Source organism: Patagioenas fasciata, chromosome 12 (assembly GCF_037038585.1).
Source record: "Patagioenas fasciata isolate bPatFas1 chromosome 12, bPatFas1.hap1, whole genome shotgun sequence".
In the NCBI taxonomy this organism is placed as follows: Eukaryota; Metazoa; Chordata; class Aves; order Columbiformes; family Columbidae; genus Patagioenas; species Patagioenas fasciata.
In genome coordinates, this window is record NC_092531.1 from 9177884 (window position 1) to 9198737 (window position 20854).

The following is a 20854-nucleotide window of genomic DNA, read 5'->3' on the forward strand; positions in this document are numbered from 1 at the left end:
GTGGGGTTTGGGGGGGGGGGGGTTGGTTTTTGTTTGGGGTTTTTTGTTTTTGTTTGTTTTACATATATGCCAATTTCTAGCCACTAATAGACATAATGTCCAAAAAACCAATATGTAAATATAGCAGAAAATGTATTTTTTAAGGAAGTGGGTTTCAATATCTTACCTATCCTACTGCAAATGGTAACCAGCAATTCACCAACTGTTTTAGAATCATCCACCATGACTGTTTTCACTGAACCATCCAACATACGTATTTTCTGAGGTCTCTGTTTCTTTTTGTACTCCAGTATATCCTAGGAAGTAAACATTACTGTTGCTAAATGGTTTTGGAAGCCACCACAATCCAACCCACTAACTTACGTGCTTAAACCGTGATTCGGTCCCCACCCCCAAAGCTGGATTTTACCTTTGTTATAGTGTAAACAAACTTATTCACATAAACTTGAGAAGTGACTACTTTTAGTTTACCAATGTAAGTTTTCAATATCTTGCCACTGGCAAGACCAAAACCTGGACAGGGCAGGACACAACAAAGCACCTTTATGCTGCACAAACTAGTTTAGCATTTAAAAAGGATGGCTCACAGCAACAACCTGACTAATGAACCACTGAGGCACAGCAAGGAAGAGAAGTGGACCAGTTTCAGGAGTAGACTCAGGACCTTCCTATCCCTCCAAATGCTCAACATTCCTCTTGCTATTTGGGAAACAAGTTTTCTAAACACACACTGATGAAAGAAGCAATAGGCTTGCACCATACCCCATTTCTCAGCATATAATAATCCAGTGTTCTTCCAGCCTCCAGCCATATACCTTTTCGAGGATCTTCATCTGACAAGAACAACCCATAGTCAGAGGCTGTGGAACAGAAGAGATGGAGACTCATTGAAAAATATCAAATCTAATAAGGCCAACATGGTTTTATTCAAAGTTATTCAGCTTCAAGGTTGAGCTTCCATTAAACTTGTCTTCCATTCCTAATGAACTTGGATGGAAATCTATCCTGTGCTTCAGAAAATATTTAGCTTGGCAGCAAATAGCAGGGTGTATCAGGCTTTATAGAAGACTTGAACAAAAGCTTCACTAAGCAAGAACATGTCACATCTACTGTGTAATTTGTAGTACATTTGTAATTATTTCTCTTCAAGCTGACTTTTTTTAAATGCTTATAGGTCCTATTTTGGAAATGACGAGCCACAAGCAGAACCAGTTTGGACTTAACCATACCATACTATTTGAAGCAGTAGTTCGATTTAAATAAAAATATTCTTTGTTTTCAATTGCTCACATACTGAGTTTATGTTGTACTTAGGAATCTTTCTGGTAGGCACCTCTGGTTTAGGCATTTAAAAGAATGCAAGGCTTCTGGAATCATATCCATAATAACAACTTCAAGAAAAACTTGCATCTGTTGCAGGCTAAACACATGCCAATTGATTCTTTCAGGATCACAAGTAAACTACAACTCTCATCGTCACATAAGAACAAACCCAGGCCTAGGCTTCAAAGACTAAACTCCAGATATACAAAATGAAGGACCACGACTGTCAACCAAAGCATCTCTTCCTGATAAATATTTGCATGAAGAATTGATAGAGTGCACTTCACTATCACAAACAGTGTAAACTACTGTTCATCAGCTGAGCCTGCTCTAAGTGCAGTTCTACAGTTTAGCAGATGTTTTTCACCCAAGCTGGCCAGCTGTGTGCACTCAGCCTGTTAAACAGCTCAGGGCAGGGTGGTACCTCCTTTGTTTTCCAGCCATGTGTTCAGATCCTCTGATCAGAAAGTAAAACTAGCTACAATTTTTTGACAATGTTTCATCTTTATATAACATGCATAGCAACAATTTACATTTAACAGCATTTAAATTGAACACATTGTTACTCATGCAAGCATATAAAAGAGCTGAGTCTTAATTAATCTAAGTGCAACTGACTTACAGATACACAATTTCAAAGGAAGAATCCTTCCAAAACCAACTGAACAAGACGAAAAATTTAGCTTGCCAATCCTAATTAAAAATTCCACTGAAACACCCAGTGATCCGTACATACAGAGATGTTTATGACAAATTCAGTACAGAGTCAGTTATGTAATTTTTTAGGATTTGTGCCTATAAATAGGTTGTGACCTTTAGAAGCACAGAAAGTGCCTTGCAGAGAGCACAGAATTACCAAGGAAGAACAGACTGCTCTGATACTCCTTTCTGAGGAATGCACCCTAGTAATGAAGTCAGAGGAGCTGTGCAGCTCACTCTTAACACCATGACCACTTTTGTGGCACCATGCAAGCCTATTAGAGAAGTGAAATGTGCATGGCTGACAGTCAAAACACAGGACAATTACATTTTCTGTGGCGCAGGAACGAGTTTGATCAGTCTATACTGCACCTCTGTGAGCCCTCTGAACAGGCAAACACCTTTCCACAGCCACAAAGAAGGGAAAAGGATTTGTTATGGTAACCTTCTTTCTATTCATCACTCAACTTCATAAAGTTGTTTGAAGTTTAGAACTGCACTGCAATCATATGTGAAGGAAAAACCCTACTGTATAATCAAAGAGAGTTCCTAGGCTTTTCTATGAGGTTTGCGATGTTCAGCGATATTCATTACTCAGCTTCTCTGAATGCAACAGCTATTCAACAGAGCTGCTGTGAGAGATCAGTATGGTAGAAATGCACAGCAAACTGAAGCTGTATAATGAGGCTTCCTAAGGACTCCTGCAAAGGAGTAGCATTTCTAAGTAACAGTAATACTGTCCATTACTGTTAAGTTTTTCTAACAATTCAGACAAGCTTTTCAAAACAGCTCTAAAGGTTGAGAGCTCTGCATAAAACTCAAACAATCTGCTTTAAGAATTACATTGCAGTAGCATTATATACAGTACAGCACCAAAAGATTCTGAGGAATCTGAGGTTTTTTTAACAACTTTGATTTCATTTAAACCAGAGCTTTCATCCAAACTAAGATATGTTTCATGGCCTGCATTCACCTAAGTTGCTCAATAGGTACAGACAGTTCAATTTCACTAACATGGAGCAGCGTTCTGACTATGATATGCACAGCATGGTGATGCTTTTACTTATAAAAATAACTGGTTTCAAACATTTCCCTTTGCACATTTTGGAGATGTCCAGCCATTCTTTTGCAATTTCTGTTTTCCCTTCCTATGATGAGGCACAAAAAAAGTCTGCACTTCATGTCTGTCACTCCAGAGCCTTATGATTTAAATAATAATAAAAAACAAACCTCCAACTAGAGAGATAAACAGAGGAAGTGAACAGCCTGTAAAACAAACAAACAAAAAACCACCCATGGTCTGTTTATTTTCAGTTCAAGCAATGAATTTACTAAGGACAAATAGAGGAACTCACCTTGCCCTGTCTGAGCCTCAGGCACTCGTTCACGAATAACTCTACAGGCATCATACACTGCAGTGGAGGGTTCAAACTGCATCGTCTTCACTACGTTGCATTGGCGGACACAGATCTTCAAGGAAAGAGCTACCATGGTGGCAAGTCACTTGCAAGTTCCTACTGAAGTATCTGGAAAAGTAGCAATGGCATTATTGCTTAGAATTTTTCATTTAATGTTTTAATACACTCAACTTTCCAATTAAAAAATAGTTCAGTAGAATTACATATATTCAACTGCAGTTCTATTAATATATAGTCTCATTAGCATCACCAAGCTAGGAACAATCCAAAACATGTATTTTGCTCAGTATATTGGAAATTATTTTTCAAAAATTTGTGTACAGTTAAAGGTTGGCACTTTGTCTGAGGTATGTCAAAATGGTGCATACATAAACAATACACTTATTGGGTATATTGTTAACCTATTTACTATTGACAGGAAATTATTTTCTCTCAAGACACCTTTTTATTACATTTCAGTTAACTGGTAACTCACAGTTTACAACAACTACTTAAATGAAAACAGGATTTTCTTAGTATATAACCTCTCCTTTCTGAAGATTCCAGAGTATGCAATATTGTGTTGTGTTTGTTTTTTGTGGTGTTTCTTTTTTTTTTTTTTCAAGTATCCACATCAATCTGCTAGATGTTTTTATCTTGTTTTGCAGTTACCCGAAGCTTTAAGAATGAGCTATTTTTCATATCAGTTCTATTTCAGAAACATCACTGAATTTGACAGCATTTGTCTACAGAAACAGGAAGCTACAGATGCTTTTTTGTTTTGTTTCATTTTGTAGATAGTCTGGGTTTTGTCTCAAGTGTCTTCTCTTGCTGTCATAACATTTCAAACCACTCTTCCATAATTAGACCTTCCACAGTGATCTCCAAGAACTCTTCAGAACTCAATCCTTTCTGCATAAATACAGAATCTACTAGAATCCCCCAATCCTTTCTGCAGAAATTCACATGTGTATTTTAAATAGCGGGATACGAGATCCTGTGGACTACTGCCACTGATGATAATTTGAGCAGAACAATTTCCAGGAGTTAAACAAAACCAAATTCTAGTTGGGCATCTTTTTACAGCCCAGATACTCAGTACTGTTTGGCAAAATCACTTCAAGGAACGGAAAGGAACTACCATTTACATTTCATCAATCCACCAATTCACTGAGCTCAGAGATTGCATTCCTCCTCCAAGGCACAGATAGCAGACAAATGACTTCTCTACCACTAACATTTAGGAGCAGCTTTGACTCTAACATGTCATCCTCCCCCATATTCTTCTGGCAGCCCTTCCATCTGCCTCTCCAAAGTAAACATCATCCTGCTTCAGATTTTTTAGTACTTCCAAGACCACTCACTACCAGTATGAAATTCTAGACACGATAAGACTACCTGACAAATGAAAAGGGGTGAATGAGTGAAAAAACATACCAGAAATATTCATGTACATGCCTCAATGTGCTCCTACTCTTATCAGTGGCTGATAACAACATAAGCTGTATTTTGAACTAATCATTCTAGGCAGAGGTCTGGTATGAATAGATTGATGAAGATCTCTCCGTACTACCAAATACTATTAATAATAGTTCCTAAACCCCATCCAACAGGTATTTACATTTCAGAAGTAATTGTTCAGTACAGCAGCAGCACAAAATAATTGCAAGACAAAAAATGAATCTCTGTAGTATTTGCATAGAGATTCACCATAACTGGTTTCTGTTTAGCACAAACTTCATTTATACATAAGCAAACCTCAGAGCATTACAAAACCAAAAATATCCCATGAAACCACTGATTGGAACAGGTTTTCACCATCCAGAATGGTCCCAGGAAGAAAGATTATGTTCATGTGTGCTTATGTGCACTGTTAAAAAGAGTGGCACACTGAACAGCTGGAAAAGAGACAGATCAGCTGGGAAAACTGTCAGAGCCAGCTGCTCGGAAGGCAGTTCTGATGCACAGGTGCCCTCTGAAGCCTGGGCTGTCAGCTTCGAGTGAGGCAAGGGCATAAGCCACAGTTCCAACTCCATTAGAGCGGGATCATCATAACACAACCCTCTGAACAATCTCTCTCACCTATATTCTACTCCTCTTAAAAGGAGGAAATGACATAAAGTGATACCAGTGAGCAGGTAAGTTCTAGAAAAAGCTTTCCTCTCTCTCTTCTTTGTTTTCTATTGCACCTGAAGTTAAGACTTGCAAGCCACATATCACATCTTCAGACTTCATCTGATTATCTTGTCTATTAGAAAGCAAAATGGATACTGACCTCCTCCTAGCAACTTTCCTGTGAGCAAGCTGCAGTCTTAACATTTGGTATGAATGACTTTGGTTAAAGGGAAACAGTCACTCAGAAATAAAGCAAGCACACTCAATAATTCTCAAGGGGAGGGGGGTGGGGGGGTGGGGAGGGAAACAAACCCACACACAAAAACTTGAGTAGATGCATTAAAAGAGGTCTCCTCTCTTCTGCTAACATATAAAAGAGTAATACAGATGACTAAATCTGTATTCTCTGACATAAAAGCAAAGTGAATACAATACAGTTGCATAGGCACATTGTAGCACCTTCTGGAAGATCAAACTAAACGTCTCCTTTTAAGGAAGAAAACAGGATTCACCTGAAAAGTCTTGCTGGGTAATGAAATGATCGATGGCTTTCTGGTACAAAATACTAGACATGTGACTGAATAAGTCACAAATTAGCACCTGAAGTTTCATGCCATACAAATCCTGTATTGCCAGCAATGACAGTACTGAGTCTCAGGCAAGTTATCATGATGTAATATTACGCTTCCTATGTATAGCTGAATCTTCTAATATTTCAGAAAATATTATTTCATTTTAAGGTGATGTGTCCTAAGATTATGGCATGAAAACAGATACAGTTACTTGCAAACAGAAAAATCTACTTAATCTTTTATTCTACCCTTTTATATGTAACACTCAAAAACAGATTTTTAAAACGGGCACTAACATACATCAAGGAACATCCAAATTCAGTCCAGTATCTAATCTCCCTCTATGAATGGAGAAGCAGGAGCAAAGAAATGCCAAATGTGGAAAATTAACCACGAAAGCTTAACTGGGAAAATCAAAAGTAAATTAAAACATTCTGGTAAAATTATTGTGATTTTGCACTTTGTAGTGCTGCTTTTACTAGGTTAGCATAAATTTTGCAAACCAGAGCATTCAGATAAAACTGTGAGATCCGGAACAAAGTCAGAACTTGAAAGCAGCTTAAGCCAATACAGCATTGCATCACACACTTGATAAATTTAAAAACACAGGCCCCATTTCTTGAAATTCAGATTAAAAAGAGAGTAATTTTAAAATACATTACATAGTTTCTCAGCTTGTTAATATTTTCACTTTGTCATCATGCACTGCAAAAGCCATAGAAATGTGTGCTGGAAGGAACCTCAAGAGGCAGCCTAGCCTAGAGCCTCGCATTGCAAAATGATGCATCCCTTTGCTGTCTCTGCCAGAGGCTCATCTAATCTGTTCTGATGAAGCTCCATTGAAATGGAGTGACAGCATCCATAGGGAAGCTGCTCCATTTTTTTCTTTTCACTACTTCTACCTTTTGGGTGGCTCCCCTCACCCACTCAAGTTTTCAAGCTAGGTCTTCCACTCTGCAAAATAACTATTTTCCCCTGCCCTACATTAATAGACAAGGCAATTTTACAAGTGGGGTGCCTGTTCCTGTGCCCTCCCAACACCCCTTTCCTTTTCTCCAGGGTCAAATTCAACCCCTTAAGAAAGGAAGGACCTAAACAACTCAGTGGTGTGGTCTCCTCCAACTCAGTGCTCTTGGTTTTAGAGACATCAAAGGATGCTTTATTCAAAAAAGATCTTATGAAAAGAGCTCACAAGTTATCAGCTTCCTCCAACAGTGTTCTCAAACTTCAGAGAAAGGTTTTCATATGCCTCCTCCAAATTACTCTCAGTCTCCAAACCTCCCCACTTGGCTTTCAGCAATAACTGGGACAGGCAGTTTCCATCTCCTAGGTAACAGCCAAAATAGGACAGCTGGTTTTTAATCAAAAGAACTAAGAAATTGGTCAAGAAGGAGGGCTGAGATCACAGATAAAAAAACAAATGAAAAATATCTTCTATGTTCCCTTTATCTTCTATACATTGATTTACACCATATTTAAATATTTCTCTGTGCAGATAATGGTCTCTTTCTGCTCCCCAATATCACTCAGTCTCCTGAATGGCTGGCCAGAAGTCAAAGGTTTCCTGGAAATTAAGAGGATTTTGGAAGGAATGGTTTAACTAGTACTAAGTCTAACGCTCTGCGAGTTATCAAGTAGGTAATTTCTAAATCAGACTGTGACTAATCTGTTTTTGCAAGGCTGGAGACTGAAGTAGTAGATTATGGATCTGACAGGTTTGGGATAGGTAGCAGCAGCTCTGAGCTCTTAATAAACCCACAGAAAAAGGAGAGAACCCAGTGCCTGCAAATACACAGAGTGTGTTCGTCAAGGCCTCAAGTAGAACCATCACAGTGCCCATGTTCCAGAAAATCCCAACAAAACAAGATTCTAACCAGTGGCTAAATAAAAATGAGCAGGCCTCTGTGTGCCCACTGGGGTACCTTCCAAACAAAGCAAACATGCAAAAATAGTTCAAACACATAAACCCCAAAATATTATCACATGTTGAAAAGACATAAGAGTGAGGCAATATTAAGATTGTTTAGAGTAAAGTAACTTCAAGCTGGAGGAAAGCTTGCCATTCTGTCTGCAGTTCAGCACTGCCATTACCACAGCAGCAATTAGCTCCCACTTAGCTGTCCCTCTCACAGCTGCCAATGTTTCTGTTTGCATCATCACTTTCTCAACCAATTCTGACACTTGTGTGTGCGTTTTGGCCACTGTGTTTTAGAAGAATCTTTCCCTTTCCTTTTGACAGAATTAGGTTAGGAAGAAATAACACACATGATTTGCCAAAACATCCAAGGCAGCAGGACTCTCCAGCAGAGGAGCAGGAGTAACACGTGGTAAGAAATGGTGGCTGTCCCAGCTGGGCCACCGTGGCCTCTGGTCACTGTACCTCGGGAGGATCAAGCCTACAGCAGGCACCTACATTTCCATTGGCACACCAAAAGTTCCCTACAGTCGTCCTCACAACAGCTAGAGCTAGGATCCTGTTACTGTTAAATTACTCTAAGTGTGGACTTAGAAGCAGATACATACTCAATGAACAGTTAAACTATTTTTTTCTAACAATCTCCATTAAAAGAAATTTTCTGAAATTCTATGGACCCATATTTACATAATTAAACATCTCTTCATCTCATGTAAGGTAGGTATTGTCAGTGAAACAGTTTGGACATTAAATACAAAAAAGAAAAAACAAGCAACCACACAAAACGCCAAAAAAATGCAACACCATTATTTGCTAAATAGTTATAAATATTTATAGATCTAAACATTCTATTTTCCCTGAAATGAAATGAATTTGTAAAATACTTTTCTATTAATTTATTTTTGATACAAAATAAGCCAGAAAACAAAGGTAGCTATGGACAGCAAGTCACAAAACAATAAATCAAAGAAAAACAAATACATTTAATAACAGGAAGAAAGTTTATGTCAAAGCACACCTACACTTAATTTCCACTGGAAAGACATTTGAAATGGCCTGTGCTCCTAGTGTCGTTTGCGAGCAGCAGAACAGAACTATCCAACATCTAGCTGCACTCCCAGAGCTGAGTAGCTTACTCATTTCCACACATCCTACAGCTCCTCTTCCTTCATCAATGCTCACAATGATTTCTGCTACTGTCTGTGCTACAACAGAAAGAAGCAAATAGCTTTTGCATGGATTTACTCTCCCAACTTCCTTCTTCCATATAGCTCAGCTGTGTCCTGTTGCGGGAGATCAATATAACTGTACAGTCACAGCAGGAAATCTGCTTTTCAGACACACATTCAAGACTGATTCATGGCCCTGTGCTCTGTTCAGCAGAAGCACAGCTTTCTATACTGCACAGCACAGCCAACCTAGCACTGGAACTGAAGCAATGCCAACATGTCACAGCTGCTGGAGCAACTACACTGTAGTGTAAAAATCAGTAAATAATAAAATCAGAAATTGGCATCTGGAACTAAATTGGTGAAAAATAACCCCTCCAGTTCAGTAATGTCAAACCAGTTGTGTAGCAGGATTAAGGGATAAGTATGTATATTAAGTTCTAAGCATGTATAAATGCTGCACCATTACTTAGGCCCTTGGTGCAATCTTGGTACCATGACAATAAACTACAGGAAACCAAACCAATGGGACAAGAAATTCGTTTCTTCCAGTTCCCTCCCCAGTCCTCTGTATTTCCCCTCCTAATAGATTACTAACATCAACAGTACCTACATCTTCCTGTAATGTTCTTGAATGCAGAAAAAGCAACACAAAGGATTGCCCATACTGGCAAATGCTCAGATCCTTTGTACTTCCTGGAACAGTTTGTATGAAAACTACTGAATAGTAGTTTACAGAAAATGCACTGTCTAATTCCAGTCATCATATTACATCCATACATTGCTAATGAATCTGGACAACCAGATCTGATGTTTTAAAACACTTACTGTAGGTGCTGGCTCAATCTGCCTAACAATTAGTTAAGCAACACAGCACCAAAAAACAATGAAAAAAACCCCAGATTTCCTAGAACCATCAACTACAGATACTTGCAGTATTAAGTTACACTAAAATATGCTAAATAGGTGGCTTTTAGCAGTAACAAAGTTGATGATTTTTTTTAACTCATGATGACACACCAAAAGTTTCTTGAATTGCTTTCATCGCAGCAATAGATGTGCACTGCTGCTGTGTCTTCACTAATTTGTTTGTGCTATTTCATGGCCAAAGTATTTTCTGTTAACAACAATAAAAACTTAAACAGATATCTATAGTTTCCATAACTTCTTCCTTCTTTGTACAGTGTGCACACTAATTTGCTGTGCACAAAAAGAGTTCATGGAAACATTCAGAGTTCTAAGCAGCAGCCTTTCTAACTCTTTTCAAGTAAATTTAAGGAAAACTCTACATGATCTTTCTCCCGGGAAAAATACGTTAAAACTTCCTTTGCTCTAGAAATAGCAAAATTTGCTTGGACAAAGTTTTATTCCAGTGACACCAGAAGTCAAGATGAGTACCTCACTAGGCAAATGCAAGGAAGGGTACAAGAGACCCAAGCTGTAAGCTTCTGCTCTAAGTGGGAAACTTCACAGTCTTTTAGACCATGAGAAGAATCTACAGGAAACCAAACAGCACCACCCGGAATCTGAAGATCCTTTGGTTGCTGGTAAACTTCCCTGCTGCTCCAGCAAATGGCTTTCCCAACCGGCTCCTTAAAAAACCTTCTATAGCAGTACACAAAGAATTGTCTGCTGATTGTGAATCTGTGTTAAAAGCATGAAGATGGGTGACACCCACACTGATCAAGTTCAGACTTGCCCTAGTTAGACAGCTTACAGGATCTTTGTTAGGCTCATTAAGCAAGTGCTGAATCAATGGGGGATCCAACTCTCTGCCACTTTAAAAGTTTACAGGTCAAATCAATACTATAGATGTGAGTCTCAGGTAACGTACCGAACTCTGTCCCACAATATCTTGCTCAGATTAATCAGCATAATGACAATTACAGAAATTCCACAAAAGATTGCCCAAGAAACTAAATAGTTGCTGCGAGCCCAGGTCTGCTAGACTGGGAAAGTGGCACTGGTGTTACAACTACCTCATCAGCTAATGCACAAAGAGATAGACTAAGGCAAGGGGGAGCAGAATTCTCTCAAGAAGCATTTTACAAAGACTCTTAAAAGACATGTAATCCAGGGTAAAAGGTTGTGTGTCTGAATATTGACAAGGACAGAAGTTTGTGTCCTGGATTATTGCTGCCCTGTTCTAAACCGTGAGAGTTTGCATCATGTAATTCCAACAGGAATCAGCTATCATCAAGCTAAAAGATAAATCAAAACAGCAGAAGAACAGCTTACCAGATGCATGGGAGAAATGAGATTTAGAGGAGAGACCAGTGAACACTGGCCTCCTTGATCATTCACATACCTACCTGGCTTAATTTGCACCATTCATACCCTGATGTCTGTGGTGTCTGACAGCTGATAGAGCTATGATATCTTGATATTTTGAACTACACTGCTAAGCAAATAGAATGCAGAATGTCAGCTTAATATTGTCACTGCTTAATACTATGAGGATATGAACAGTTCTTTGCCTTCCGTTTCACACTGATATTATCAAATATGGACTATGTCACTCAGATAAAGGAAAGTCACCACTGCCAGTGCTGTGGTTAAAATAAAAGCTCTGCTATGATTTAGTAGAGGTCTGTCTCCCCAGAGATACTTCTTAACTAGTTCATTCAGGCTTGGGCAAACACAAATCTAGGTCATGAGACTGTCACAATCTAAAAGCCTGCATGCGTACATGCTAGTAAAGGCAAAGCTATATACTGTTATACCAGATTAACTCTGCAAGAAAATCCAGAGGGACAAAAGTTCTCTATTCTTTTCAGAACTCCCACCACTCACTTGCCGACACAGGGCACCAGCAAAACAGGACACATTTTCTGTTGTTCGTGACAGCTGAACATCTAATTCCATCGCAACATACCAAATATTTGTTGTAAATGTGCACAGACAATTAAAATGCAAGACCTCTTATATGCGCTGCTGCTCTAAGAAAAGCCCTACCCAACCACAATACCTGTATACAGACACCACACATCCTGATAAGCAAGTTTACAGTTAAAACCTTCAAAAATCTCAGGAAAAATTCAAAGCATTTATCTGTAGCATGCAATACTGAATCTTATAAACAAACTGCTTGAAAAACAGTAACATGGAGGTGAACCAGAGCAATCTTTAAAAGCCTAATTTCACAGTTGCTTTTCAATCATTAGTGAGCATTAATCATGCCATTCTCAGTTCACACATTACAGTCGTACAGGAACAGCATCTATTTTGCTAAGAACCCAGCAAGGAAGCACCCTCAAGCAGAATTATAAAAGAGGATAAATTAATTGAGTCTAATTAAGAGTTGTTTAAAGGGCAGTCAGCTTATTAGCAATTCAATTACACTTTGCTTTATAAGTCAAAAGGCATATTTGAAAACTAGCTTGCTTGAATGTATCTTCAAAAGGGAGTATGAATTACAAGGGACTATAGGAGGAACATCATTGCTCACGATAGCTAGAACAGCTTTTGGATAACAGAAGCAAAGAGTTTGACTGGATCTAGTGGTAACATAGAAGCATAGAAGTCATCAGCCTCAGGAGAAGCCTCCAAGATGGCAATGATTGAACTCTTTGAACATGACTTTCAGGCTTTTGTTCTTATGTTCCAAGAACGCTGCTGGAAAAAGCTGAAAACAAACAACACTAGTTTCTGTACTAATCAGAAGTGAATCAACATCCTTTTGTTATGTTCCTCTTCAAATGAAGTGTTTCTGTTGTAGAGATGAGTTCTTTTAAGACAGTCCTAGGGAAGATGGTAATAAAGATGTTCACAGATGCTAAGAGTATAATTTTAAAAGTATCTAAGATACAGAACGTGTTTATTTGGTCAAGTATTTTTTCTTGTTTGCTTGGGGTTTGATGTTTTTTGGTGGTGGTGGGTTTTTTGTGTGGGTGTGGTTTTATTTTTTTATATTGAGGAGTTTGTTATTGGAGGTGGGTTTTGCTTTTTTTTTTAAACCAGACAGAACTGCTTGCAAGGTTAATCTAGGTACATCACAAGAGCTGCAACTTGCTTACAGTGGGATATATGGACAGCCTTTAACATATTTAAGGGTAAAAAGAATAAATTAAGCTTAAAAATACTTTTCTATGAAAGAGTTAAGCTCATACAAAACTGATTTTCCAAAGGAGATTTGAATATTTGAAGCATTTCACCCACAGACTGTAAATCACACTAACAATAGTAATAGCTTGAACTATCGAGTGGGATGTTAATTCCAGGCTTGCACAGCTCTGCATATTCACATCATTTTCAATTGCTGAAATTATATGTTTTGAAGGACAATTTCTAAGCCTTTATGTCTAGGTTAACAACCTTAGAGCACACTCACTTCAATGCTTTTTTTTTTTTTCCACCGAATTAATTCAAAACCACCAGTGAAGTTCTGAACTATGCCTGCTATTCTTGGCAACCACCCCAAAGCAGGATGTAATAAACCACTCAGAGTTGTTAATTTAGTCATTAAATGACACAGTTAGGATACAGCCTCTTGAGCCCATCTTCTGTGGTCTAAATATTACTCTGTATTTCCTCATTTATTACTTTTTTTTTTGTTAAATGACAAGTATAGGCAGAGTTTAGAATACATTATGAGCTTTGTACAGTAATTTGCTCTGCCCATTCAAAATAAAATCAAGGAATCTGCTTCTTCAGGTACAGAAAGAGTATTGGTAATTTCCAGATAAAACTGTCATGATAAATCATGTAAGGATTATTCTGTTGCTTTCCTCCCACCTTCCTGAACATCACCTGGTGCCACCCTGGAGTGTTTTGATAATTTTCTTTAAAGACAGCGATCATCAACAGCTACTCCATACACACTTCACTTGATTACCTGCCTTAGGGAACATGAAGGCAACAAATGGTCTGCTCGAGTTTCTTAAAAGCTTTGATAACAATATTCTTTATTCATTATGAAAGCTGAACTACTGAACAAAATAAAATCCACTTAGCTACTGAAATAAATCCATATTGATCATTTTGATAAGAATCATCATCCAAAATTAGATGGGGTAGACAAGTCTTCAGAAACAGCTTGGCTACACAGAAGAATTAACGAGGTTCAAGTAAAATTATTTTTTGCCATTTCTGTGACGTGGTTTATGTGGAATAGTTCTCCGCTCTCATTAATTTGATCTGAAAAGGTGATCTTAACAAGCACTGAAATGGCTTTCAACAGGCTTCGATCGATTTATCCCCACAATCAATTAATACAATCATTTAAAACAGTTCACCAAAACAGGAAGTGAGGCAGGAAAAAAATAAACTTTTATAAAATGTTATCTGAATGAATGCAACTGCAGTCTAGCAAGTGAATATTCCACCTATATAAATAAGCTCAGAACTTGAAGAAGGATTACACAGAACTGGTAGTCATGCTGACTACCAAACCATGTCTCCACAATGAGCTTCATCTGCTCGTCCAGAATCTTTACAAATTGATGATGAAGACAAAGGGATTCCTGACTTGGAGAACTGTTTTCTTGCAGGCCCATTTGGAAAGCAGGATGCTTGGTAAACAGCTCAGCCATTTAGTGCAAATTTAAGCTGACAGTTTAGAGACTGACTGCCATTCCTATTAAGCAAAGCACAGTAAAGCAGGTCCTAGTCAGAACATTACCGCTACTCACCAGGCAAACTAACTCAGATTTCCTCTGTTCAAGTACATTGGGTACACTAACATGCATTTTATGTTGAACAGCCACATAGAGAAAAAGTGCACTTTAAAACTGTATGGTTCAATATAAATCCAAGTGCTTGAGCTACCACTTTTATTTAAACGTTCCAAATCTACTGGCCTTGTCAGGAATACAAATGATAGCAAAATCACAGTCACAGGAGACAATCCATTTCCATAGTGTCTTTTGCTAAGGGGACACAATGTTGTCTGACTTTCCCATCAGGATGTAACTTCAGAACTCAGCATATAACATAACACTGACTTCCATAATACACTGTGTCTGTGTAAATATAAAACAGGATCAGATGCTGATGCTTCCTGTCTTCTTGTTAAGCCCTGCCATTAAGTGCCTTTTGTACAGGTCAGATACTTATTACAGTTACAATAAAAAAACATCAGTCCAAAAGTAAAGCAAAGCCTATTCTCCTAACAGCACACTGTGAAAAGCCAGTTTATAGAAACTAAAGAATAGGTAAGTGTGCGCAGTAAAGACAAGATCTTGAGATTTACTCTGAGGTAAACACATGGTTATTCAAGAAGCTACTACATGCTAATACTGGATTGAATAAAGTCATAATTAAGAATCAGACAATATTAGTAAGCATATAACAACCTATGTGGTATGGTCAACCATAAAAGGACTTAATTACTAATGTTTCTAATACTTCAGACTAAGACTTCTGACCTATATATGTAACATTTTACAGTCTATTTTTGCTTTAATATTTAGGCACTTCTTATTGTGACTAACATTGAGTATTATTGTTGCTTTTCCAACAACTATCAGACATTGTTGTGTGATCAGAAATCTGCCATCATCATGGACATCTCTCCTTGAAACAGAAGGCACACTTACACAGAGCGTTACCAGTGTAATTTTTAACATTAATTTCTCCCTGCAAAAACAGTTGGACAAGAACAGCGATCCTACTGACTCAACCCAATGCAACTTTTTTCTGCACAAAATGTAATTGAAGAGGCCTCAGACAGGAGTCATACCATTGAGTTTTTTAGAAAAAAAACGTACATGACAACTCACTGGAAAGGACTGGTGAAAATGACACTTGCAAAACTAACCTTGAAAAGACATCAAGTGAACAATGTAAACCATTATATGCCATTTCTCTCTGCATCTTTCAATACCACTTGTTCCATGAAGAGGCAGGTTGTCCAGGATCAAATGGTCAAGCAAGTCCACCAGAAAAAAATCACTAATGAGATTTTTTCCACATTTCCATCAGATAGCTGTACCTATTGCAGCTACCCCTCAGGCTGCTGAGCTGATTCTTGAAACAAAGTGTGGGATGTTAAAAGCCAAGACACTGGACGCTTAAGATCAATTATAACAACTGTGAATGTGAAGTGATTTTCAAAACTTGAACTCTTACTCTCCCACAGCCACCACACTAGATCAGGTTTCAAAAGTACACAAAAGAAATAAGAACTACCCATATCAAATCAAACAGCTTAACAGCTTTTTTTTCTTCTGATTAGCATCTTGTAGTTCACTACAATTAATACTTCAGCACACTTTTCTTTCCACCTAGTGCTTTTTAATGGAGAATTCAAAACAAAGCAAATCACTACCTGAAGCTAAATAAACATTAATTCAGTTATGTTTCTACCTCTTGCTCACAAGCAATCACAATTTGGAATCAGTATGTGATTAACATAATTTCTGTATTTGTTTTATCAATTTTCATGTCATAGAGATAAAATTTACAGAAAAATAGTAAAAAACAACCAAATATGTGCATGTCAGCAAACACAGCAATACTAATCCAACATGTGCCCCTCACTAGAAAGGCGGTGACATAGAACTGTAATAATTTCATCACATCCTGGCAGATGCTGGGCAAGTATTTGCAACAGTTTATGCACACTCCACAACTCAAATGACGCGTTCATAAAACATGTCAAATCGAAAAACAGCAGATCATGCCATCTCCTTCCAAGTAATTTAAATAGCTACTAAAAAAAGCTCTTCCAACCTCCATCACCTACTTGATATTTACTACGAATGTAGTTACCAATCACAGTTTACAATATCTAGAATACCAATGGATTTGCAGATGGTATTGTAGCAAGCTTGAACTGGCTTAGCGTATGCTCCTTTCATTTACCCATGTTAACTACTGAACAGAGGCGGCAGAATGGAATGAAAATCAGAGCTAATACTTAACCATTTCATGCCATCTCAAAGGGGGAATGCTAGTTGTAATGACTTTTTTTAAACATCAGGTTTCTGGTACAGACATGGAGCTTCTCTGTGCTTTTTGACTAGTAAATTTAAAAAATAATAACACTTTGTCAACAGAAAAAAGAAAACAGCTAGTCGAAAGAACTTGGAGTAGAACATATAGGGGGCAAAGAGGAAAAAAAAAGTGTAACTGAGGAAAAGAACAATACCTATAGCAATTGATTGCAGAAGGCTCAATTACTACCAGAATCCCCCACACTAAGTAAAAAAGAAAAGGTGAGCAAGGACAGCATGCTTGCACCTGTCAAATTAACATCACTGACACAGCCACAAAACAGATGAACACAGAGACAGAAACACAAGAAAGCTAATGCACGTGAGAGTGACATTTCAAGAAAGCATTGCAGAATTCACTTCACTCCAGCTTCAATAGTATTCGATACCCCCAAGGTAAAAAGCTCACAGCTACTGAAAAGGGAGGAAATTACAAAGAGGTGTAATCCTCATGAAAATTTCTGAACATGTTTAAGCTTCAGTAAAACTTAAGTCTCTGAAGAGACCAGGATCTAAGCAGAAAGCAGCTGCTCCTCCAACAACAGAGACAGAAGAAAGAGACCATAAAAAACTGCTGAACTAGTATCAAGGTGTAACATGGTGCACAAACATTACATGTCAATTAGATTATACTTAGCCTAGCACTCTGCCAACTGTGTGCTAATCTAAGGACAAACCTCCTCCTACATCAAAGGTGCTTAGACTCTGGCTTATCTTACTGAAAAGCTTGAAGTCAACTTGGCATGCTTCAATTGGTCGAGCCTCAGATATTCCATTATTTTTCTTAACAAAGACTATTTCAAGAGGTACTTAAACCACTGGATGATTCTTGTGTCTCATAACTATTAGCGCTCATGTCTTACAATGCATTATGCAAAGCAGTAGTATACTAGATATGTACTATATGTGGAAGAACACATTTTATACCTACATACACAGACATATATATGAACAGATGCGTGTGAACACACACACTTTTCACAGACAACTTAAAAGACACGATGTTATACATGTCACAAATACTAGCCTAAGTATGAATTCATAACAATGACAAAATGCATTGAACTCCAGTTAGCACTGTCATTTAAAATGCACTAGCCAGAAGATTACTGAGTGCATTCTCCACAGGAACCATTCCTCCAGAAAACTCAGTTTCTTAAGTCAGAATAAAATTTTTACCAGCATCTTCACCTCAGCTGATGGTCAACAGCATCAATGTAGAATGCAGTTTAGCAGGGGAAATTCATAGATCAAACAGGACCACAAAGGAATCAACACATAACTCCTATTTCCTTTCAATATTCTGCACTACATAGAGCCTCCTGAAAGACTCAAGCCACCGCTTTCTGCAATGTACACAAAAAGACCAGGAGGCAATTTAAAAAAAAGAAGTTACTTCATAAAAAGGAGATGAGCTTGTTTTCCAAGTGCAGGTGGGGAAAAATGATCTGTCATTGCCACTACTGCTCTGGATTATAGCCAGCAGCAAATGGGAAATCAACTGAGACCCAGTTTACAACTACAGATCCCATTTCCTACCTAAAGACATGAGATCCCAGATAGGCCTTCCACCTGTTTCAGCTGTGATCAGCCTATCAAAGTGAGCGTTTTGGCTATCGAGGACACACACATCCAGTAGCCCTCTACAAAACAAGAGATTTTTTACTTAACGGCTATTTAGGTGGGAATCAGAATAATGTATTAAGCACAGATAGCCAGAAGTGTTTGAAAGGGTCCTGCAATTCAAACAACTGAGCTGCAAATCAGGGACAGACACTGACTTATTCTCCCTGTATGGTTTCTATCTGCAAACAGATGACCCATGAAAAAAACATCTTATCCTAATGAAGGCTACAATGAGAGATGCAACTAGATTTCCTAGTTGGAAATTTCACAGATTCACCAATGATTCTAAATATACAGTCTAAAATTACTTCCTTTCTCATACCACATCTTTAAGGGAAAAAATTACAACAAAATGACTTTACAGAAACTTATTTTAAAGACCTAAAAAAAGGCTCTTTTTCACTCTCATGATTCATATTTCTCATTTCCCAGTTTTAGTGGAGAGTTCAGTGATAATTTCTGCAGACAATATCACACAGTCAATTTGATTTAGTTTTTATATTATTTCTCGGGTGTTTCCAGCTCTTACTCCTGCGCCAAAACTTTCATTTTTACTGCTGACTTCCCCAGGGAGTTTCAGGCACTTCCAAAAATAAATCCATGAAAGATAAGGCAGAAAATATGATGACACTTGGATAAATAACAACACAGAGGACAGCCGTGCAGGGAAATTTATTCTTTCCATCACTGTGTAAAACCTCTCCAGCTCCAAGTAGCTACAGAATCATAGAATTATGTTTGTCAGGACATGTAGGTTCCACTTGCCACCCAGCAAAGAGGCCTTTTTGGGAACCAGCACTTCTCCTCCGAGAAATAGAAGGCTGTTCACAAGGTCCTGAAGCCATGTATCAAATTTTCTGTTTATTTTCTTTTAAGAGTTTAAACAAGTTTTGAAAACAAATCCTGGCTTAAAGGAACACCATGTCCAACAGAATCCCTAAACCTAAGCTTCTATTAATGTTGTGAGAATTCAGAGTTCCAAACCTGCATTTAAACCTAGAATACATTTTAGCATCATCCCCCTAACTTCACACAATAAAAACACAAGGAGGGCTGTATTTTTCTATATGGAAATCCATATCCATTCTCATCTGATCTCATCAAGGTTACCTGCTGCACACAGTGCAATTACTGGGTGTTTTCAAGCACGCTATTTCTGTAGCAAACAAACAAGAATAGTGTTTATGGGCAAGAGCTTACACCAATAATCCCATATGAATAGGTCACTGAATTTCTTGAGTACAAGTTTATTCTCATACCATTCACTTACTTATACAACAGTCAGCAGCACTAATATACTGCCAACAGAAAGGAGGTAATCACTGTGGACTTTACAAGATCCATTTCTGAATCAAGCCAGCATGAATGAATTGAACAAGTTTCCTGAGGGCAATCTTTCACAGCTAAGAAACAAATAATATTCCCAAAAGCACCTGCTTTGTCCAATTAGTAAGTACTTACCAATTGAATTCAATCAGTTGTACAGCCAGATATAATTAATCTAACTACACTGAAATAACGCTTAAAAAAATTCTAAAATCAAAAGCTAATGAAGATCTTTAGCCATGTTATTTGATACCACAGCTGGTAACTGATCTGACAGCAGCATCAGTGAAACAAGGAAAACAGACGTTGCAAAAGAGGGTAACGCAGTGTTAATTCTTACAAATACAACGTTTTTGCTGACAAGCTTGATTATAGGAATGCTCTAAAAATATTTAACTTTAACTGTATAATAGCAAGAACAAAACAGTGCTTCTAACCATCTAACCTTCTCTAAAGATTTGCACCTATGATGAAATAGGTATCCTAAATAATATTTACTCTTTAGCGACTTCATTTAACCTTGTCCTTAGTCATCTGATACAAACTGACACACTGCTTTAATACTTCACTAAAGATATTTTTCAGAGATGGAGAACAGCAGGACAAAATTCGATTGGAGACCTTTTAGTATTACAAGCACCATTTCCAGATGAGCAGTCAAAGCCAGAGAAACATTTAGAACAGTTATGTATACAAGATCTAAATAACTCCAACAGATTAAGAATCTGGAGCAAGATCTATCAAGATTTTCCCAAAGCCAGTCTTACCACTTTGTGAC

The 20854-nt window shown here is 37.9% G+C and overlaps 1 protein-coding gene across 5 annotated transcripts in view; it reads right to left on the bottom strand.

Moving 5' to 3' along the window:
• TLN2 (talin 2) overlaps window positions 1-20854 on the bottom strand; it is a 163241-nt gene that overhangs the window by 92204 nt on the left and 50183 nt on the right. For all 5 annotated transcript variants that reach the window (XM_065847858.2, XM_071813815.1, XM_065847857.2 and 2 more), the window contains 3 exons: window positions 3378-3548; window positions 763-860; window positions 167-296 (listed from right to left, as the gene is read on the bottom strand). In XM_065847858.2, the coding sequence (XP_065703930.1) occupies window positions 167-296; window positions 763-860; window positions 3378-3513 (364 nt within the window). In that variant the 5' untranslated portion in view covers window positions 3514-3548. The remainder of the gene's footprint in view (window positions 1-166; window positions 297-762; window positions 861-3377; window positions 3549-20854) is intronic.